Consider the following 25,059-nt stretch of genomic DNA (forward strand, 5'->3'; position numbering starts at 1 on the left):
AAAATAGTGTACCCAAATGATTCAAATATTATTTTTTAATTATGAAGGGGATGATAAAGATAATAATATTTACTATAATAATCTTATTAACTGTTAACAATATCAAAATAGATAAACGCTCATTACAAATATATTTACAATGGCTTTTTATTCATTTAATTTTTTATTGAAATTTTTAGGGAAACCTATTTCATGTATTTTTTTTTACATTTAATATCTTCCGGTCAATTTTTTGTTATTGATATAGATTTTATTAGGTTTCGTTCATATATAGTTGGGATGTCGAGACGACAGGTTACTCTATAATTAAGTAAAAAGTATAATATCAAATCAAATTAATTGATGAAAAACGTTTAAAATAAATATGTTAGTATTTAAAACAATATTAAAATATTTTATGACTTAGGTATTTCTACATCCACTAGACCATTTTAGAACAAGACCTTTTTATTTTATGAACTTCATGATATTATAATTTATATTCAAATTCTGTTCATCACAGTTACACTGTAAAATTTTTTGACAGTTTTGCAGGAGTGAAAAAAGAGTTTCAGTTTTTTTTGGTGTGGACTGTGATTCAGTATTCATATGTTGGGTGCTGTCACCATTTTCGCTTATTTACGATGTTTATAAAGTAAACAAAAATTATGTTGATGGTATTTACGATAATTTATATTTTTGGTGCTGCCACCATTTTCGCTTATATAAGATGTTTATAAAGTAAACAAAGTGATGGTATTTACGATTATAACGATAATAGCATTATACCTTCGCATTCAATTTTTGTCAAAGGTTTCGTTTAATTCTTTATTGCAAATTAATATCATTACGCTTGAAAAAATAAATTTCTTATGTCTGTTTTGGGAATCTTTAACTTTAACTTACGAGGATTACTTGTTGAAATCATTAATCTTTTAGTACGGTTTCGGATTTCTTTATTTATCATAATTTTGTCGTATCACCATTGCAATCGTAAATGTTTAGTCATGGGCATGCCACCGGTCTTACCAACCGCTGCAATCATCCTTTTTGTGTAATTATTAACAGTTTATTTATGACACTTAGTTATGTTGGTAATAAAGATTTTAATGGTCTGATGACAAATGCTTTTTTATTTATCACAATTGTCTCGTTAATTTTAAGAGCTACCTGTTAACGTTTAGTTTCCGAAAACATAATTAAATACATTTTGCTATTGTGATATTGTACTTCACTCGTTCTCACAAAGGTATTATGCCTCCTGAGTAGTTTGGTTCATTAAAATATACTTCATAATCTACGGTTCATAAACAGAGCTCGAAACTGATAATTAGTAAATAAGGGAATGTGAATTTGGAAATTTATTAATTATTTTGGTTTTGTCAGAGTATTATTACTCTCCGTCTTCTAACATTTAAATATATAGTTTATATATCACTAAATATATAAATAATCCTAATTTATTCTCCACTAAATATTGTTGGCTATAGTTTGAGCACTGGAGTATAACAGACGAGTTCAACTTAACTCAAACATGAATAAGTTTTTATTAACTAGTCATAAAAAAATAAAACAGTAGAAATGAATTATTCAACCATGAGTAAAAAAAAAGACATAAAATAAGTTTAAATTTATCGCTTACCACTCGTCATATTTTACTTCCACAATCTAAACAAACAATAACTGAAGAAGGTATTTGATTTCAAAACAGTTCAATAAATTCAAGCATATAGTATATTGAATCAATATATGAAAAAAGAAACCAGGTGGTTGGCACATCACTTATTTAAAAAAAAAAGAAAGGAGTCGATAATGTAATTGGGGACCTAGTTGTTAATATTAAATAACTATTGGAATATTTTTTTAAAATAATCCTGTGATTTTATTTGCTGATAGATTATTACCTATTATTCTAAGGGATTTTCCTTTCTAAGACGTCGAAATTAGACAACAATAACTGTTTGCTTATACTTTAAGGTATAAAACAAACCCCTATAGCCTAAGGGGAATCAGGAACCATTTTGAAGATATTGTTTTCGAAATATTTAATAAAAATACTACTGGTTAATTAGTGGTTGTTGTCTACGTTTTCAGTTATAAGACTTTGCCCTTGGTTCATATTTCTGCTCCCAATCAGCCCCCCGACTTTCATATTACATATAACCTCTCCAATCAAGTCAGTCTAGGCATCCTTTCAATATTATTTTGGTATTTTTTTAATTTTTAATTATTCATTGGTTATTGGAATATTTTTGTAGATGATTATGAATATTATATATATTATTTTGGTTTTATTGAGACTCGCCTAATAATAATGGGACAGAATAAATGCTGAAACGTCCTTGACACAAATATATAAATAAAGCTCTATTGGGTTTAATTTTTGAGGTAAAGGCAAAATAAATAAAAGAGGATGTATTACGAAAGGTTAGATTGAGAAACAAATTAATTAATATTCTATTTATTAATTTTTTTATAAATTTAGTTCACGCTGTGTAAACTGAAACTTGACCACTCAGTATCAACAACTCGATTCAAGTTATCATTGACTGTTAGGTTTAGTAATGATATCATGAGATGTCTTAATTACGATATAACCGATCATTTATACCAAAATTTTATAGTTGATCGATTAATAACATTCAATCACACTTCGTAATCTCGCGACGCCTTCAACAACTTTCAAAAAAGGAAAAATGGTAAACGATAAGAAACTGTTGATAAAAAGCAGAAAACGCACAAGGAAGTTAAGAGTTAGTGAAAATTACTGAAGAGGTAATCTTCCTCACTACCGCAATTATTCATGAAGTCTCGCTAAGATCAAATCACGACAAGAAACTGGTCGCACGATCGTGTGTTCTGCAAAATTGACCTAAACCTCAAGCCATTTCTTGTCAGGACGTTGAGTAATATGGGATTTTTATGTTAAATTTGTTTTATTGTACAAAAAAGATTGCGATAGCGTGTTGAAGAATTCTTAAATTGCTCCCTCATTCCAAATATGGATCAAGTTAGATATAAATTTCTTATAATTCGCATTCTAACCCGTTAGTTCTTTAGTGTTTGTAAAAATATAGTGTTATGTGCTGGGTTAATTGTAAGTAAATAATTTGAATATTTTAGGGATCTCCTTGATAATAGCCTGAGAGCCTAAACGTTGGAGAAAATTAAACACATTTAAAAGATAAGGATCAAAAGATATTCGTGTTTTATTTTAAGTTACCCACTCTCTGACAAAAAATGTTGTTTATACTATATTAGTAAACTAGGAAAATGATTTTTGGACCTATTCTTGGATTGGATAGCTTCCAAATAATATTTTCTTAAAGATTTATTGTGTAATTTTAATATCTGAACTTATTTATTTATTGAGTCTTTGGCATAATTGTATCAATAAATTAATTTTGATTAAGAGTTGAAAATAAGAAATATTTTATATCTTCCATAATTTTTAAAAAGAGCATGTTTAGGCCAGAATTAGTAATTGATTATTATAAATTAAAGAATTATTTTTTTGAGGTAAACAATTAACTTAATTTATAGAAGTTAATCTCTCTCAATAGGATTGCTATGCTTTATAAATCCATACCAGGGAGTAGCATTTATACTATTGATAAAAATAATGAAATGTGTTTAATTTTAGAAGATAAAAATTAATGACGTGACCTAATACTTGGTCATAGAAATGTAATTTTTGATTTATATACCTACTTAATTAAGAGTGTATTATTTCATAATTTAAAAATTATTGAAGGTTTAGGATAAATGAATAAAAATACAATTTTTATTAACATTTGTTCTTATGAAGGCACACAATATTTTTATTGTTATTATCTAAATACACGCACATAAGTTATACTCGAATTAACTTTCTACAGTTGATAGCCTAAGGCTTGTTAAGCTATTAATTAATGTTTGAAAGTGAGTAAAAGTGAATTCCCGCATAATATTAAATTTTCGTTATGAGAAAGCTCTTGACCCGTCGAGCGAGGGGGAAGCAATTACGGGATCCTCGCGGATCGTCAACGGTCAATCTCGGCTAATTTGTTGATTGTACAAGAAGAACGTTCGGCAAACGAACCGCGAACAGCTCAATCGTGAAACTGTCGTTGTTGGCGGTCACCGGCGAAGGTGGTTACTAGAGCAGAAAGACATCTGGGTTAGTCATCTGTTATCCTTTCGTATAGATCCTTCTCATCCGTCTATTGGATATAGAATTTTATCGCTACTAAATTTGGACTAGAGTTCGAGTGTGAAATCGCCATATTGATAAATTTTCTAATTTTTTACCTACTATTGTTCTAAAAGTGGAACCTAATTCTAAAAAGTATTGGTATTCTTGATTTTTGTATTTTTATAGAAACGATTTCTCCTTTTATAAGTAAAGCTTTTGTCACATTTATTTTGAATTTATAAAAGTTATATTATACGCAATATCATTAATTGAGATTAATTGATAAACTCCAGATCTAAATTTAAATAAATTAATTTTGGATCGGAATAGTGAATTATTTTTGCCAATAAATCAAAATTTGTAATGTTTATATCATATTATTTCTCGTCACCGGTTAAGAGAACTTAAGGGTTTATTGTTCACTGCTAAATAAATTTTGTATATTGAATTTGGGTATTTGTTAAATAAAAACTTTGTACTATTATATAATAATTTGTTTATATCAATTACTACAAGTTGTTTTCCTTGTACTAACAATTCAATACAAATTGTTCCCATTTTTTTTTTATTCTGTGTAACCTGAAGCTTCCACCTCTGGAACGTGTCGGAACGTTTTCTCGGAACTTTTGTTTTCTAATCAGACCGAAATTGCAGAATAATATTTTTGTTAGTATTAGAGGTAAAATTGTAATTTTACAATTGCCTTTTATGTTAGCCTATTTAAGTCTATTTGTATTTATATCTTAATACATTAAACTATTAATTTTCTTATAAAATCGCCTCATATTTTTTTGTTAAAAAAGTGATTAATATTTTTTTTTAATCAGAAGCATTTTGGTTATAAAATCTAAACTAAATAAATTGTCATTACGCTGAATATTTATAGTAAAAATCCGAGTTTTTTCTTTTCAAAGAAATATAAGTGAAGGGAAAATTTTCTTTGGAAAAAATCATACTTCGCCATTTTTGTTCCAGTGGAGAATATTTTTTTTAAATATTGCTTCGTGTTATGTTTATGGTATGGTTAATGACTATCAAACTTGACAGATTTGTCAGGCACCGATTTGAATAATGAATGACGTCTATGTAGATCTCTAAAAAATATTTTTCTCTCGGACAAGAATCTCTCTTAAATTTGAAACTACGCTTATTATTTCATTAATTAATTGAATAATAAATGTACATTTATTAATTAATTAATTTAGATTGCTTTGCTTTAAAGAAATCTTATATGGTAACTATTCGAATATAAAAATTCGAAACTCCTGTCTAAATATGATGTACTTCAGAAATGATAAAACAACTCCGTTTTTGTATTTTCAGCTTTTGAAAAATTTTATTGATATGTTCAGGTACATTTGAGGGGTAGAATTCCAAAATCAGTGCAGTTGCAATTTTTTTTTTTTTATTAACTGATTTAATCTAGAGATAAAGGAATTTCTTTAAATAAATAATAGTTATGATAAAATACATCACCTAGTGATAATCTAGTACCAAAACTGTTAATCAGTATAAAAAATTATAATTTGAAAATGGGTTGGCTGGTTTTGGAATTTCACGCCTCATTTCTATTATTTATTCACGAGATTACAATCCATATCACTTGTCATGGATCCATGCTTCTTGATTTCTTTTATTGTTTAAAACTATTTGTTGAAATAATACAATCTGGCTTAAAGGATGTGAGTATTAAGGCTTTGAGTATTCAATCATACTATTTATACATATTAAGTATATAATTAAATAAAACAGTTAAATATAAAATAAAATGAATTATCTCTATATTATATAAAAATGTTTTTAATTAGCATCATGTAATATTTTATTTTACATCAAAGGTGGAATAATGAAAACATGAGTGAAATTATATAAAATTTGTAAATAAATAATAATAATAGTTAATAGCAATAAAAATAATGTTGCTTTGTTTAGAGTTTCTAATTCGATTGATATCTGGTTATCAAAGTGAATAATATTTCAGAAAGGATTTTTAATGTACATATTTATGGTTTCATTTAATCCATCATATTCCTTGTACAAGATTGAAATAAAATGAAACAGACCTTGATTCCGATCTTCCAACTTAGTATTATGGTCGAAGTTCTACCAATTGGTAGTTTCTTCACAAACTGTTATCATGAATTTTATGTTCATATTTCATATTTACTTACTGTAAAAAAAAGAAGATTAATCCATTACCTGTGGTCGATTTACGTTGGTTATGGATATGTGTTCCATAGATGAGGTATGGTGGCACCACGCTGTTGGAGAAAATAGTTCCACTTTCCATCATTCTCTTCTGCTACTATCATTAAGGTGTTCTTTTGTTGTAATCCTTTTGTTTGTTTCTGTTGTCTCATTCTGCTAGAGGATCACCTCGTTACTTAGACTGTTATTATGTCCGGTAATGCTCTCTCCGTCACACCCTTGCTACATTAGGAGATGATTAAGAACGTGGAAGTTAACCCATACCGTCATAGAAATAATGTATTACTCATACACTTGTGAAATAATGTAATATTTACCTAAATGTATTATATATATGTATTCTATCACGCTTATATTATATTATTTTTATATATTTCAGGTGAGAACATGACTGATATTTAAGAATATGGTACTCAATGAACGAGTAAGTAGATATTTACTTTTTAACTTTGTTTCAATATTTGAGGAATACGTAATAAATAAATTCAATGTCGAATGCAAACCAAAAATATCCAACGCAATATCATTAATTGAGATTAATTGATAAACTCCAGATAAAAATTTAAATAAATTAATTTTGGATCGGAATAGAGAATTATTTTTGCCAAGAAATCAAAATTTGTAATGTTTATATCATATTATTTCCCGTCACCGCTTTATAGAACTTAAGAGTTTATTGTTCACTGCTGAATAAATTTTGTACATTGAATTTGGGTATTTGTTGAGATCAAAATTAATTTTGTCTAAATGAACAAAATAAATTTTAATCTGGAGTTCCTCAGTTACTTTTTTGATGTTCGAAGAAAATATTTCATTTGATTTGATTGAATTTTCCAATTTTTCTCTATTTTTTACAATAGTTCTCAACTATTCAAAGATCCCAAATAATATTAGGCATCTAGGTGTAAAAAAGAACATTTGTGTCAGAATTACAATGGACAAAGAAGCTAATCTAGGAATAAATGAATATATTTGAATATTTAAAAAAATAATTTTATATTCAACAATCGTCTGATTTGTTTTTATTAATGTACATTATAATTTAAGAACAAATGACAAGGAAAAGTGAATAAAGCAAGTTTAGAAAAGAAAAGAGACCTAAAAAAAAAAAATTCCTTTATTTCTACTCAATGGTTTCCCATGAATAAAAATACCTACATCGTTTCTTTTAATTGGTACTGTTAGATATTCAACTTTCAAGAATATTTGAAGTGACAAATGATAAAACTTTTTAATAGAATTTTGAAACTTCTTCGATAAAATTTCGAAACTTCTTTTTTTCATTAAGTAAATTTTGTAACAATTTTTTTTTTTTTAAGTAGTGTTAGGTTTTCCTTTTATTTTTACTGCTTTAATTTTTGTTGCTAATGGATTTACAAAACCAAGAATATCATTTTCCGTCTTTCTTTTTTAAATTTGCTGTTGACATTATTGTACCCATACTGATTATGAAAAATTGGTCACAATGATGGTCGTTCTTTAGTGTTTTCATTTTTAAAAAAAAGTTTAGTCAGAAAAATGCCTTTTATTCTCCACTGGATTGTAATATTTTACATCTATCTTTGGATAGGTCAAAGGCAAAACTATTTGAAATATGTCGTTTTAACAACCTTAATTGTCTAGCGGCTGGTTTCTGAAATGTGATCCTACAACTAAAAGATTGTATCTGAAAAAAATCGGAATTTTTAACTTGATAACTTATTCTATACGATTGTTGATATATTACTGAAAATTTATTTTAGTCTTACTGCTTAATTGGGGTAACACTCTATTAGGACAAGTGTATATATCGACTTAGTTTAATTGGAATAGATACCGTATTTGTTGATTTAAAGTAAATAGGATAGATCTACTTCAAATTACCATGGATGGTAGCTGTCCCAACAAAATAAATTTAGAATAAATCCTCATTGATGCAATTACACTGAAAATACAGTTTCTCTGTCTCTCTTCAAGTCTTTTCCTTTTCGAAATAAAAAAAAAAAAAAAAAAAATGGAATATCGGCCTTAGTGATACTATTTATTATATTTTACTCTCAGTAATATATTTTTCAATGCGAAAAACTTATGACTGTGCTCATGTTTAATGTATGCCTGTTCCCATCTATGTTATTAGTATTATCGTGTTAAGGCCCATTTATATTTGACAGGTATATTACAACAGTGGAATATAGTGACAGTGCTTGTTCAAACGCTGACTGTGAACCTAACCTCGCTAATGATTCAAGTTGTGAATGACAGATAAAAACTGATTATGTGGTCATTAACTGTCGCTTATGCGTAGATATTTGATAGTTCTACTTACTATAAAGCAAATTCTGATAGTACTACAGTACTTTCACAAAGCAAGTATCATAAATTGCACGAATGTACTGACTACGACAGCTGTCACTATCACTATCACCGTCACCGCGAAACCTGGGCGTCCGACTCCCTAAATATTTATTAAGTGCCGGTGCCGATGAAGTCATTCCCTTGAGGCTTCGAGAAACATCACTGACATATTAAGGACATCTTCTTTAAACAGAAGCTAGATTGGCTTCTCCCTACATCGCATTAATAGAGAGCCTTCTCTTTCTCTTGCCTAATTATACAGATCGTTAAGGAGAAAGCAAATTTTGTTCCTCCCTCCTCTTGTGATCCAGATCTCGTATGATCCGTGCCATATTCGGTTTGGTACTGCCCCTAAAGGAACGTTCATTTAAAATTTAGTTTCCATTGAGAACGCGGTTAGCGTCCGGTTTACTGACACAAAAATAAATATCTACTGAAGTCACACGAACCGCCGTGTCATTCCCTTTACTGCACACATGATAATAAAAGTTATAATATTTACTGCAAACAGAATCAAAGAGCTTCCCCTTCAATGAGAACTAAATCAAGATTACTGCCAGGAAGTAATGTTACAACACTAATCTTTATCGCAACGAATGACCTCTGTAGCCACTCTCCGGAACTCAGCATTGCGAATTAACAATAAAACAAAAATGTAATACTAATTATAATCATTTAAATTTTGAACAAGAAGGTTTCATATTTAATCAAAAAAGCAATGATTTGCGGAATTATAATTATTAAAAATGGAATTATGTTAATAATTATATTTCGTCATTACAGTCCTTAAGATGAGTCTACACTTAATTTGTGGTATATGATAAAGCATACTTAATATTCTGTCTACCTTCCTTTATCATGTTTCCAAAATTCGATAGAAGTCTTTTAAAAGAAAATTTAAATTTTATTGAAGGTTTCAGTAACTGTTTGAGAATTACATACTCTGTACATGTATTTAATTATGTTTTCATATTTTTTTTAGATATTACATTGCAATTGAATAACTAATAATCATTCATTCATTATCTAATGAAAAAAAAAAAAATTAGCGATTTGTATTTGCCTTTTTCTTGGAGTACATAGCGAGTATGTAAATTTATTGAAAATTAATAGTATACCCCTATATATTCCCAATCGTTAATAATAATTATAATACCTAGAAAAAAGTAAATTGTAAATAATATTTCTACATTTTTGTGAAAATATAATAATTTATTTATAAAAGTAATATTTAAAAAAAATAAATTGAAACTCATAATTGATAATAAAAGAGTGATATTAACTGTAAAGAATGCCTGTATATTTTATAATGAATGGCATTAATTAACATTTTTTCTGTCATTTTATCATAATACTGTTTAAATAAATAAATATGTTTTTCATTTTACTTTACAACATCTAATTTTAAACAGGTTTCATTCAATATATACGAGTTATTTTGAAATTTAATAATAAGATGTTTGTCATTAATCTTGGAATTGATGTTGTTTTGCTTACTGTTTATCATAAGGATTACCCCGCTTGCGTAAATAGCATCCTCTCTACTATTTACACAAAATATTTTGAAGCAATAATTTATTTAATTAATTCTTTATTTAATAATATATAAAGTTTATTGACAATATATCAGACTAAGAATATCAAAAAAGGCAATAATTCAAAATTACTGCTTGGTTTAGCTTGTTTGTCCAAATTCTGGAGGCTTGTATACTATACTAATACTGACAATTATTGACTGTTGGTTTCAATATAATTATATTTAATTATTATAATAATTTTGTGATTGTATTATTTAATATAATTATAATATTTTTCGGATAAATTATAGAATTTTTTCCCCATTAATTCTTAAATGTATGTATGATCAGAATCATTAATATTTCTTTTCCTAGCATTTCTTATTACTATTTAGGCCACTCACAGTTCAAATGAGTAAAATATTGTCAAGAGGACGTAGTGTCCATCCATATTAGGGGAGGGTCTCAAAGTCCTTGGTTCAGATCATAGTTGATTCGATTCCCACTTGGGTCTGTCAATATTTATTTAACGAGAATCTAATATAAAGAGAAATCTTGACATTCCTGCTGTGGTTCTGTATTGATCTTCAATAAAATAGGCCATTTGTTCGCGGGAGTTCTTAACTCCGGAACTGCAGCGGAGTCGGTTCAAATCTGGCCTGGGGAGTCAATTTTTATTTCTTGGTGGTCCCACGAAATGAAAACTTGACACCCCACAATGGTTGGAATAGGTTTGTACTCTGTAGATATCACTCCGTATGTCAGAAATTACTAGGAAGAGGTTCATAAATACAAAAACAACATCTTCGACGGAATAGTTAAACAAATAAATATTATTTAATCAAATAATCGACCTGAACTCGATTAGTGTGGGCAAGCTTCTAAGACAGAGTATAAACAGGATATAAGGCATACAGCAAAAAGAGCTCAGTGTGGACTAGATACAAAGCATGCTTTATCACATGCTGGACAGTGTGCTACAAATGAAGTGTGGAAACCTTGAGGGATGATCTCCACAAATATTTTATGAGATGCCAAAAACTGATACACAATTTATGTGATATGGAAAACCTGAAAAAAAATGCTGTGTTAGTAAATCAGGGCTTACAGGTTGAAGCGAAATCATCGTACATCTCTGAATTGTATCGTAATATCTGTTTTTCGAAATTTATTTAATTGATTAACTCCTTCGTACCGAATCCCAACCAAGAGTTTGTCTCAAACATGATCATTTAGACGTAACTTATTTTCATGTAACACCATGAAATAAAATAATGATTGAAATTCACCGCCGATGGCTGAGAAAGCTGCCTTACCACTTGACAACCATTTCCTTGTTCATCCAGTTCTTCGCAACCGCTCTCTTCCAGACCTAATCGCCGATCAGTTAATGCTGCTTCTGATAACTTCGGTTACGCAAATGTCTATATGCAACTAAAAGCAGAAGCTAGTTCCTCCGTCCCGGGTTTAAAGGTTGACTTTTGAATTGTATTGCAGAAAATATCTTTCCTACACTCTCAGACTAGTGGTTATATGTAAACTGTTAAATTGATCAATCATAATACTATATTTGAAGTTTAAATAACCTTAAACCTGTAAATAAATAACAATATGAACCAAACCAGTGATATTTTATAACGAATTTTGTCTTAGTTCTGTTAAATTTTGAAAGTATTATAATATAAATCTTTTCTTAGTTTTGCCATTAAAATAGCTCAATAGAAATAAGCAATATCTAGATGCTTGTCGTATTTTGTACTATAAACTTATGCTTGTAAATGCTGTGCAAAATAACTTTAAAATTACTGTGAAGTGGCATATTCATTATCTTTTTCATGTATGTGAAATGTAATTTATGAATTTATCTGGAATGTAGTCATTTTAGGTGTCTATATTAAAGATAATAATAAATAAAATTAAAAATAAAGATGTAATATTCTCCGAAACGACCAATTTAAATTTTCTTTTGATTCATTTACTTTGAGATGTTTATACAAATTTTAATTTAAAAACTGATTGGCAATTTACGTCTAGACCGTATTATACATTCAAATAAACATGGGCTGAAACAATAATAATTTTCATTGAATATACATAAGATACTATGAATATGGAGTTTGTATTAATAATAATGAGTTGCGTGTCGTTCCAAGGAAACATAATTTTATTTTAAATCGTCGTAATTGGAAATTTCATCCTGAAAGCTATTTTTTTTTTTTTTTTTATGATCGGGCAATATTTCTAAAATTGTTCAAATTTGGACCACTGAAAAGAGAGAAAGTGAAGTAATTGGTCTTAAATTTAGGTTTCATTTTATTTATTCCTTTAATGTTCCTCCGGTCCAGATATGTCGTTTTTGATGAAAACTCGTCCTGTCTAATTTTATATTCACTTATTTTTAAGGATGTCGTTACCTACTTAACCGCTCTCGGTGAAATTGTAGAGTAAGATATGGGTTAGTGGATGTTTATAAGAAAAAATCTCATTCCTATATTTTATAAATAATTAAATATTAATTATTTGAGAATTCCAATCTATTTTATATCCATAAATCTAAACTAATCCTAATTGGAATTAGCCATTATTCTATTCTCAGTAACTACTGAACCGTTATTTTTTTAAAAACGTATCTCTATTTCAGAAACTTGTAAAGACTACAAGTAGTTTAAAGTAATAAATTTATATGGGTGAAAATACGCGCTTTCCAATTATATTATATATCATGACTCTTCAACACTGCCGCTAACTGTTGACCCACTGTACATGCAATTTATTCTATGCTTGAACTTTAAATTTTATAATGTCAAATTTATAATGTAAATTAAATAACTTTTTCTCACATTTTTAATTTTAACTCTGGAGGCCTTTAATGTAGTAATTATTGACTATTTTAAACCGAGCTCAGTAGTTATTCAATATTTGAGTTCTATACAGTTGTTATTGTATTATTCAAATTTAAACACTTAAAATAGAATAATAATATTTTTTTTAATTCCATATTATTTTAATTATAGTCTTCCAAGGATAAATTAAATTCCTTTTTTTCTTCTTCAATTATTTATTACATAATTGTTACATAATATATTTTTAAACACCGAATAATATTGCTAAGTATTACTGAAGGACTTAAAAATTTCCCATGAATTATATATTTATACACTGTTATTTAAAACTTTTTTATGTGTTAACTATAGTTTCCTTAATTGTAAATTTTAAAATTATCATTTTTGAAGATACATATAATTTAAACTCCAAACGTCGTGTAGTAAATAACTAACGAAGTAAGAAAGAGTTTTAATTTGTCCTTGAAAGGATATTATTAATCGGGTATTAATTTTTAAAATATTTATTAGAAACATATTTCGTTTTCTACTGTTTTGTCGAATTGTGAAATATGCCTATTGTTTTATTTTATAGTTTTAGGTCAGTTTTATTTATATCTTTTCTAATAATTCCAAGATTAGCATTAGAAATATTGTAAAAACACCAACTGGCTGTAATAAACTGAGAGACTAGAGAATTCGAGAGGTGTCCCGAATGCTATTGTAGAGCCAGGGATGGTAATAAGACTGGAAGCTGACGTGAATACTGAACGAGATTGGCACGATCATCGCTTCCTAGAGTACGTGGGCCATCGGAAGGACAAACCGATTTGGACACGGTGGCTGGTTCATGGACCGGGCGGGTAATGAGAGCACTGCTCTGCACACTGCTAATCTGGACAGGGGGGGGTCGCCCTAGTTCTCTGGTCCCATTGTCAGTTTGTATACTCGATCGGATCAACGGGTCAATGGGGTCCTAAAACAAGATTGTCATCCCCTGATTGGCAAACAGTCCTTGGGGACTGTCCTTGTTTTTACCTGTCCGTTTGTACAACCGCATGCTATACTCATCACAAGGTTTATATGAATAAATCTCTGAATTTTCTAGGTTTTCCTAGAAAAATATTCAATATCCTGGGAGAATGGAAATTCAATAAGCAGAATTTTAAGTACATAATAAAGCTAACCAAAACTTTTTTATTTGCTTATTATTCTGAATTTTCATCACTCGACCCGCTGTGCTCAGCATTAGCTGAACGGAGGATTTTCTGTACTTCAAAAACCTATATGATGATCGAAATTGTATTAACCATTACACCTGGAAAATGTGAAGGCATTTCAAAAGGCGGCAGGAGGGTCTTTTGGAGTTATTCCAGGGATATTTTGATTTCGAAAGGCGGCATTTTCGATATTTTCTAGGACTTATATCAGGGTGAGGGTATCAGTTTCCTAGTCATAAATAGTCTTGTTAACGTTTCCAAAGTTATATTGCGTTTGAAGTTCAGTAACTACTTCAATTGTTTTACTTTCTGAAAGAAAAACAAATCGAAAATAAAACATTCATACCCTTAACTTTGTACCCCTTAACTTCATACCCTTAGGTTTATGATACAATTTTTGTTAGTTTTTAGAGACAATTTTATCAATAATTCTTATAAACATACATTACACATTAATTCTAACATTAAATTCAGAATAAAATTTGTTGTTTCAACTGAAATACGAACAGGGGAATCCAACCTAAGTGGGCGGAGGATTTCCCAATTACGTCATTTTTCTTGTTGTCCGTTTTAGTGTATCTTCATTTTAAATTAAATAGTATGATTCTTGGTTTTAGTATTCCTGTTCAAAATTGTGAACAAATTAACTGGTGATATAAGTATCGATCTAATAACAGTTCGTTAAGTAATATTTTAATTTATGCAAAATGTTTTGGTTACCAATCTCTAGATTGTATTAAGACTAGAAATAAAATTCAGAAAAGTTTTATTTCGAATTTGGTCTCCCGTTACTGAATTTTTCTGAGCTAAAAGAGAACACAAAGACTTTTAGTAGTTCCTAACAATGCAGTGACCCTGTGATCACCAATTATTGCTTTAGATGTTTTAAAGAGCCTTTGATAAATTTGATTTCTTTGTAAAGAATTATGTTTTATATTGCTTATCAAATCTAGTCTTTGTATCTTTTAGCTACTCTTTAGACGAATATAGTTTTTTGTATAGATATTGACATAATTATCCTCAGTATGATCCATAAATGAATGTAATTTGTAATAAAAAAATAATAATAATAAAAGCTACGATAAATTGCATATTCCTGACCTAAATTGATTTAGCATTTTCATATTTCAGAAAATCTTTGTTTTGTCAGTCAAATATTTTGAAATGAGTCCTTAATTTCTTTTATAAACGTTTCCCAATGCTAAACAATGCAGACATATATGTTTGTATTTTCTAGTGATTTTTTTTTTTTTTATTATATTATTATTTTATTAGTAATTTTATCAAATTTATTTAGTTACTATTCAGTAATTACATTTTCTTAAGAGTCATTAGTTATATTCTTTTAACTTATTTTATTAGTTATAAGTAATTTCAGCCCTAAAAATTGGGGCCTATCAACATATCAAGCGTACAGGTTTAGGGAGTTTTCCCCCATCAGCTGAACAACACTTCAATTCACACCAACATACTCTTTTGGTTCTAAAAAGACTTATTGTGTAATAAAACTAAGTAATCAAAATGGGGCAGACAATGCTTAGCTAACTACTCCTATGATTATTTATATTGTTTAATTAAATTCCAACAAATCCCATCAAATCACCTTTACCCTTTGTCGTAAACCTACTGACTGCCCTACAGTTTCATTTAATGATGATACTCTTACCCCTGTCGAACTGATCCGCTACCTTGGACTACATTTGGACAAACGATTAACCTGGAATCCTCACACCAGACTTCACTGCACGTCGATTTCGACTATTACAGCACTTACTAGACAAACGGTCTAAACTTCCAATACATTACAAAAGACTGATCTATATGACTGTAATAAGGCCAATCTGGGCATATGGAGTTGAGCTTTGGGGCTCCACTAAACCTTCGAATTCCTCTCGTATTCAATCCTTACAAGCCAAAATCCTTCGTAAAATCCTCAATGCTCCTTACTTTGTGCAACTCATGAATACTCCGTTACAATTATGAAGGAAGTTTAGTAATTTAAACATAGTTACTAAATTATATATGATTATTACTTCATAAAGATATTTGGGTTCAGTATTAATATGTAAGAAATGCTGACTGATGTTATTTTGACTTAGTATTGTATTAGAATTTTTTCTGACTCCTGATACCATTGTCAATGCATTGAATTTAATATTTTGTATAAGAATATTATGCGTTTCCTTTTATTGAACCTTATTCGCAGATAGAGTACTAAATCTGTTTGATGCTGTGTGTAATCTAGATATCCTACAGGATAAGTTTCGTGTCGAAGGATAAATATGAAGTGATTTAGTTTTGTTTCTCATGGTTTACACCGGTGAGTGTTATATTTTGTGATTGGTTAAAAAGATATTCCATCGTTTATCAATTGCTTGAGCCGAGCCTATATTTTTTAACTTAAGGCTACAACAAACTTTTGGAATAACTAAAATCTAATTTAAAATTATTATTTTTTATTTTTATTTTTTATGCCAATGTTAGATTTTTCTCTAAAGAACTGTTTTTCGATTGTTAGAAATCTAAGATTTATCTTCGGGTTGATAGTATGGTAGTAACAATGATCAAACGCTATTGGGTCTCTGTGCATATTTGGGTATCTGGGGAGATATTTGGGTCTCTGCGGCCGTTCAATACCTGTCGGATTATTATTTGAAATTGAATTTTCAAACGATTTTGTTCTTTCGTTGGTTTTTCCATTTTGCCTGCGAATAATTAGGAATAAACATAAAACATTGTTTGGGCTTTTTTGGCGATTTACGCGACCAGTCGGAAACATCGATTTAAAATGTTTCCAAAATTACACATCAAATCCTCTTTCCATTGAAAATTCTTTACTTATGTGCGGTAGTGAAAAACCGGAAGAAATCAACTTCACTACCAAATGAAACTTTATTCATCATAACTAGGACATACGAAGTTTCATTTAGAAATTCTCAGGACTAGAAATAGAGAAAAAAAAAGAGGTTGCCAATTAATAAGATTTTTGTCTGATTGGGCCGCTTATGTAATCTTTGGATTATTTATTTATGTTTTTGTTTTATACTTTTATTAGCGTTCTAGTTGTTATTATTATTATTATTATTATTTATAACTGAAATCGTATGCTATATTTTCGCTTTAATGAACTGCTAATGAAAAATGAAAGGTGACTGTGGAATCTGAAAGTGCTTGTCCCTTCACCCTAATCTTATCCCGTTTGGGTCACCCATCTTTGGGCCACCTGGAACTTTCATTTCAGAATCCTCTTGTTTACACTATATCCAAAGACGGTGAGTTCCATACGAAATGAAAACGCGAAATTTAACTTTATAGTTATATTTTAATCTTTATTTATATTGTTTTATTTATTTTATTATTAAAATTTCTCTTTGATAATGTATTACAACTTTATATCGTTATACTTCGTTTTATCTTTCCTGACATACTATTTAAATTCCTAATTCATGCAGTAGTCACATGTTATTGTATCTATTGAAGTATTGCTGTCAAAGGCCTTTTTTTATGACAAACCTTTTACTTAATACAAAGAATAACCTAAATCTCACTTAAAATAGTTGGTAGCAACTTGTTTCATTGTTTGGTAAATCGACTCTATCCGGAAAAGATCTTTAAAGAAGGTTGCTACATCTTTTATTGCTATTACGAAACATAAATCATAATTCTTGAGTATTGTCTATTGTTAAATACATATTCAAATAACTATTCAGTAATTATCACTTAGTCAGTTATTATCATTTACTTGTCTCAATGGAAATTTTCCTAATACTTCATTAAAATTTGCATTTTTAAATGGTTATATAAAGATTAAAGCTTTTTAATGTGTGTAACAACAAATTTCTATTTGATTGACCCTTAACATTATTAGTGAATTCAGCCAAAAGAGTTCATGTGTTAGGGTCTAAAATATGCATATTTATTTGAAATAATCAAGATGTCATTAGTATAACAAGGTGACTTATATTTTTATATTTTAAAAAATACAGTTTATTTTTTAAATAAATCAAATTATATCGTTGATAAGTCTCAACTCTATTTATTATATCAACAGTCCAACGTTTCAGGCAATTCGGCCATCCTCAAGGTGTTGAGACTTAGAGAACAAGAGACTTGGAGAACATACTATTTGACTTATTTAAAAAATAGATACCAGTCTCAAGAAATTGAAAAGATTATATATAAAATACAGCTTATATTAATAAGTGGTATTTTCTTAGACACGGCCGTAAAAATCAAATATTTAAATTTATGAATCATTTCTTTTCTTTTTATAAGTTAAGCATTCCATTTCTGTAAGTTAATAAAGTTTACAGTCTCACATTAACTTGCAGATCATTAAAAAAATCTATTAAATAATTTATAAAATATTTAAAACTAGCAAAACCTAGAGGCAGTATTTTCTATCATTAGTGGGAAAAAAGATAAAATAAATTACAATTAATTTATATCAGGCTTACTCTTCCTTATTATGGTCATTATTAATGTTGATTAATCGTACAGTTTAATCGTAGTAAGAGTTCTAGTGTGATGGGTAATAAACTGAAATTGTAAACTGGTATAAAAGCGTTGTAAATTTTCCAACTGTTATTTTTCCTAGTTGTGACATCCTTCATATAATCTGCAAGAATAACGGATCCATCTACAGATATCGGAAGTCGTTATTCAATTTTCTTGATTATGCAAGCAGTTTTTTTTCCTGATAATATTGTAACGTCACTTCGATGTAGTTTTTGTTTTCATTATGGGCCAGTTAAAACGAAACTGGAACAAGACCTGTTAAGACATTTTAGAAATTTCGAATGTTTTGCCTTTAGCAACTTTAAAAAAAAACAAAAAAAACTGATAGTCAATCTGGATTTTTGATTCTGACATTATTAACTGTTTATTGATATTTAAGTTGTTATTGTGGATACTGATAAAAAAAATAAAATAAATAAAAACAACTTATTTCTTAACTTTTACAACTCTATATTACTAAATAGATTTGTTGAATGAATTATTATAAAACTTTGAATTTGTTAACCCTATTTTTTCTTTAATTTGAAACATTAAATCCAGGAACATTAATATTAACTATAGAAGTTTAATCTTCTCTTAAAATATTATCCAACAACTTTTTCCTTTTCAAATATTTAGTTAAACACATTGTTATTTTTGTTGTAATTATATCATTAATGATCATTAAAAGTGTCATTCACAAATGATTTTTTTAACTTGTTATTAAACTTAAATTAGGCATATATCCCTTACAAATAAAATGAAATTAGATACATAATACAAACTATATTTAATTCAGAGTACTGTTGTATAATTTTTTTGTAATAATTATTATTCCTTTAACTCTTTTCTTTACCACCGAAATATAAAAAATAGCTTCGATACTTATTTATTACTTATTAGTTTATATAAATATTTCTTATGAGAAATAAAAATAATAATAATAACCGATTAATAAAAATGACCAATGATATTGTTTTTATTTATTTTAATTTTAAACTTATTCAGTAAATTTTGTATAATTAATTCTTGTATGAAAATAAAACAATATTATCACTAAAATACTAGTTTATTTGAATAATTACAATGTGAAAATCACAATAATAGTCATTTAAAGTTTCATCCCTTAGTATCCGGGTGCAGGAAATATCAGACCCGATTTCGACGATTGTCGGACAGTGCAAAAAAAAGCTGGATTTCTGCACAAATTTAATCGATGTAGGATCCAACTCCGACATATGTCGGAACGCATGGTAACGTATTTAAAATGAGGAATGAATAAGTGTGTTAAGCACAGTGTGTAAGCACACTTACTTCTGTAGTTATGCAATGATCCTTTTACAGTGGCTGGCCTTCGATAAACATCCAAGCTGAATTTCATTTGAACGGGATAATAATGCATACCTCATTTTTTTTTATTCAGATCTTGACCTATTGTTATGTGTTAGGCGCGTGCTATCCGATAACCTCCAACCCACTGTGAACGAGCAGTGTATCATGTTTTTACTCTTACATCTAGTTGTTATTTTGTTGAAATAATGAGGAAATTTTATTTTTGTATGTTTCAAAAAAATAAAACAATAATTAATGTAACATTTAAAAAAAATCATAATATAAATATATGATTAGAATAGCTCTGACAAGTTTATTTACGTTGTAGAAATATTAATAATTTATTCCTTGATTTCATATATTTTTATTTATTGTTAATAATTCAAAATCTTCGAATTGGAAGGTTTTGATTTAGATTTAATATTTTAATATTTTAATATTTTAACTAGGGATATCACCTGTCTACGTCACAACTAGGACATTCGTAACTTAAACCTGGATAGTTCGACCAGGAAATATACAAGTTAAGAAATATTAAAATCAAAATATTAAATCAATGCAGATTACAATAGCCAACAATTTATGTAATTATATAAAGTAAAGGCATCGAACCTTTTTATTATGACTAATAAAACACCCTGGTACATAAATAACAGTACTTTACACACTATCGATTAACGAACACACATCAGCATACTGTAAACGATTGGAAAGATAAATGGTCACTACAACAAATTTCACAACACTCCTGTCGTAAAATATCCGATGGAGAATGAAAAGAACATGGATGAAGGATCTACTATTATAATTATGTAAGCAAAGCACTCACTGGAGAATGTGCCAATTGAGACTGCTTTTCCTCATGCCTATCAAGTTTTTTTTTAGCTGAATGATTACGTCAGCCCATCTGCTAAATGTTTAATTTACGAGCTCTAGTGCTAACAATTCATAAATCATTCCTCGTATAAATATTTAGCTAAATAAGTTAACACAGAATTGGGGATACATTGGGAATTCTGAAAAATATCAAATTAAATTATATTTGATATTTTTGAAGTTAAACTAGAAGTTCAAGTTAATTTTTAATTGCAAGTCACAAAATCCTTAAAAAAAGAGCGAAAAAGTATTTTTTTCATGGGGCTTCCTATTGTAATTGAACACTTTTCGGATTTTTTCTTAGCATAAATCTAAAAGATAAAATGAATTAATATACAAGTGTCAATATCAAATAAATTATTATTCTTTTAAATAATCTTAAAGGTATCCTTAAAAGGAAAAAAAAATATTATTTTTTTAAAAACCCGTTGACTAACTAAAACTTAACTCGTAGTTCGTGTATTTCCCTAGGAGACCATTACAAATTGTCTCGTTGTTGTTTACTATGATGAAATTCGTTGCTGCACAAATATGAAAAAAAATACTAGATAACTAATTCATCGTTGGCGTCATTACACAAAGTAGGCTATGAAACGTATCTTTTATTCAACGGGATTTTATTTTTTATTTTATTGCTAGTAACCTTTTTAAAACTATCAATAGGGGGTTATGAATAGGTTAACTTAGATTGCTTTACAATTTACTGTCATGTTTTATTATTCAGATAGAAAATTTATCTATTATATTGTATGAATTATTTACTCATTTCTTTTGTTCGGTTCGCTCTGACCTTTTAGACCTTTGGCCGCCCGAACCAGGCTTCTCCACGCCTGCCTTGGACTACTACTTTCCAGTTTGCTGCATGCAGCTCTTGCTAATCTTCGTGGATTCTGTCTATCCATTTGGTTTTTGGCTTCCACCGTGGTCTTTGGCCAACTATGTTAGCATTCATTGTTGTGTAGAGGCGTCCTGATGGATTGCTTGCAGCCACATATCCTGCTCATCTTAACCTTCTTGCCTTCATATCATGAGATAATGACTGCCAATCTCTGCAAGCAGTCTACTGTTAGTTCATATCCTCCTTATATTAAGTCCTTGATCCTTTATGTACATATATATCACATAGTACACACACATATTTATATAAAGTTAACAAGAGTTATTATTGTAATTATAAGAATACATGTCACATAACATATTTTGTGGTTTTGGTTTTAATCGAATATTTTTTAACTCGTTTTTCTTTTGGGAAACCACGTATGCCTACATCAAAACAAGAAAATTTGTAACTTATATTGCTCAATAATCTATTTTCATTTTCAATATTCTTGAGATCATTCTAGTCTTTGATTACGTGCCCCCTAAATAAAATAACTCAAAGGACCTTTTTCAGGGACCCCCCTTCGGTTCGATATCCCCTCAGCAGTTGAAGAGCTCGGGACTAGGTCGCTTACATAAGTCCTTCAGTCCTCCACTGGAAGATTTTCAATAGGCCTCAGATACCACCTCTGTTTCAGAAACTGCCTTTCACTAGCACTTTGATACTAATTGCAATGCTTTGTGCAGTCCCATGACCGTCTGTCACCACCACTTCTTAGAGCAGTGACTGCGCAAATGATCAGAGTTGGGTATTTACTTCACTAAATGTTGATAAAACATAAGCTTGTATCAACAATAAAGTTTGATATGTAGTGCATCTCCAATTATTGCGGATAACAAAATGAAAAGCCAAAAATGTAATACATTATTTTTTGACAATTTTATTTCATTTAATTGGCAAATTTATTCTAATCCACTCTCTCAGACCCTCTCCAGTTATCCGCTACCTACGTTCGATCCGTTAAAGGAATTTATCATTAGATAGCAATGTTAAATCAAACCAAAGACATAACAGTCACAACAGTTGATCAGCATACAGAAAAACAAATAAATATTATTACTTTTCCCCATTGATCCCTTGTAAATGGTTTTACTATCATCTCTTGTGTTTTCTTGTTATCCATTCTGTAGCAATATAGACCATCTTCTCGTATCAATTCTGGCTACATGACCAGCCCACCTCCATTTCAGTTTATGTGCTTCCATTGGTATACTTTAATTGTAGACTGTTGATTGCATCCCGAACTCTCCAATCCACAGCCCTCGAAGAATGGTGTCGAAATTAGAGGATTAAAATAAATCTCAATACATCCCATCAAATCATCTTTATCCTTTGTTGTAAATCTACCGACTGCCCTACAGTATTGTGTTGTTGATCTTACCCCTGTCGAACAGATCCGCTACTTAAGACAACATCTGGACAAACGACTAACCTGGAATCCTCACACAAGACTGAAAAGACAGGAAACTGCACGTCGATTTCGACTTTTGCAGCACTTACTGGACAAACGGTCTAAACTTCCAATTCATTACAAAAGGCTGATCTACATGAGTGTAATAAGGTCAATCTGGACATACGGAGTTTACCTTTGGGACTCCACTAAACCTTTGAATTTCTTTCGTATCCAATCATCGCAATCCAAAATCCTTCGTAAAATCCACAATGCTCCTTACTTTGTCACAAATAAAGTCATACATATGTTCTATATGTAAACGATCTCACCCGAACCAGATATCACTCTTTCCATTACAAACTCCCTAACCATCCAACCCACTAGTTTTTAACCTTGCTTCCTCTTCCATTCCTGACATACGCCTGTAACATCCCAATTTAACTGAAATAAAATTGGCTGTATACAATAAAATTGTATTATAATGTACTGTGGCAAATAGCAATAAATACAAAAAATTGTAGACTGTATTTATGTTTATTTTATTTAATATATCTTTATTGGAATGATAAATCGTACTTACTGAATTTAAAGAATCGTTGTTTAATACTTGTTTTTGTTTTAATACTTGACAGTTTTTTGTGATTACTCGTTGGTTATAATATTAAACGATTTCTTGACTATTGTTAGTTTTCCAAGATGGCAGTAGCCGGGGCCTAGTGGCTTGCAGGAGGTGTGCATGGCTAAGGTGGTTGGCCGGGGACAGATTCCTAATGCAACGACCTCCTGGACAAAGGCTCCATGACTCAGCTCAGCTTATCTCATTATACACCATCCCGGGCCCTCAGCCAAATGTTCATAGTACTTCATGTATTAACATTTAAAAAAAAAAAAAGTGCATAAATTACATTTTACGACCAAAATCATTATCGAATCATAGCTCTACGATGAAATATAATTATATATTTCGCGATATCACTTCTTTTGTAGTAGACTATATAGCTGCCTCATAACGATCCGTGTGAAAAACTATGAGAAATAAGCCGTTGCAGGAATATTTGTCCCTCACCATTCTCTTGTCCCATAAATTGTTCGGGAACTAGCACCGTTTTGCAATAATGTGGTTTATGTTTTTAGTGTCATTATTTTCCCATCTGAACTCGGCTTACGCGACAAATAGAAAATCTACAAGGAAGAATTTCCTGAATCTAGGACATTTGGCCGTGACGTAACGGCAGGGATATCGTAATAATATTACTATGTCAAATACTGCACAGACCTACTTATTTCGGCAGTAACGATTTTCTGATGAGAATGATGCGGAGTGTGACATTTGAATGACTTTTAAGCCAAAAAGGACAAAGATTACACGTAAAACTTATAACTAATTAATTTCTTTTTTTTTTACGTCGGTATTATTAGCCGAGTAATTAGGGGGTGAGCTACCAAACCGTCTTTGGGATTAACAACAGCGTCATCGTAGTCATTTAAGTTTTTAATTAGTTATCTCCAAACATTTTTTAACTGAAAATTTAAAGAATGTTGTTTTCGTTGTAAACTAGTTATTGGATTCTCCATATAAGAAATTTATTCAAAAACATTTTTTTTCAAGATTCATTTGTAAAATTAAAATTCTGAAAAAGGAAAATTCTGAAACATCAATTACAGAAAATATAAAAAGCAACGGTATATTTTTTTATTATTGAAAGGTAATAATAAAAAAAAAATTATAAAATAAAAAATCCTCTATCTAATCTTATGGAATAATCCAATAAATGAAATAAAAGCAAAACGAAAAGAGTAGTGTTGATTATGAGTCCATATGTAATA

At 29.4% G+C, this 25,059-nt stretch overlaps 1 protein-coding gene across 5 annotated transcripts in view; it reads left to right on the forward strand.

Moving 5' to 3' along the window:
• Nucleotides 1-25,059, forward strand: part of LOC106685994 (beta-1,4-glucuronyltransferase 1) — a 397,426-nt gene that overhangs the window by 237,507 nt on the left and 134,860 nt on the right. Inside the window, exon 1 of one of the 5 annotated variants that reach the window (XM_067049494.1) lies at nt 6,741-6,785. The exons of the other annotated variants lie outside the window; for them this stretch is intronic. Within the exon in view, the coding sequence (XP_066905595.1) occupies nt 6,768-6,785 (18 nt within the window). The 5' untranslated portion in view covers nt 6,741-6,767. Of the gene's footprint in view, nt 1-6,740; nt 6,786-25,059 lie in introns of those variants that run through there. 5 annotated transcript variants of the gene reach the window in all.

This window comes from Halyomorpha halys, unplaced genomic scaffold (assembly GCF_000696795.3).
Source record: "Halyomorpha halys isolate HHAL.00 unplaced genomic scaffold, Hhal_1.1 Scaffold764.1, whole genome shotgun sequence".
Taxonomy (NCBI): Eukaryota; Metazoa; Arthropoda; class Insecta; order Hemiptera; family Pentatomidae; genus Halyomorpha; species Halyomorpha halys.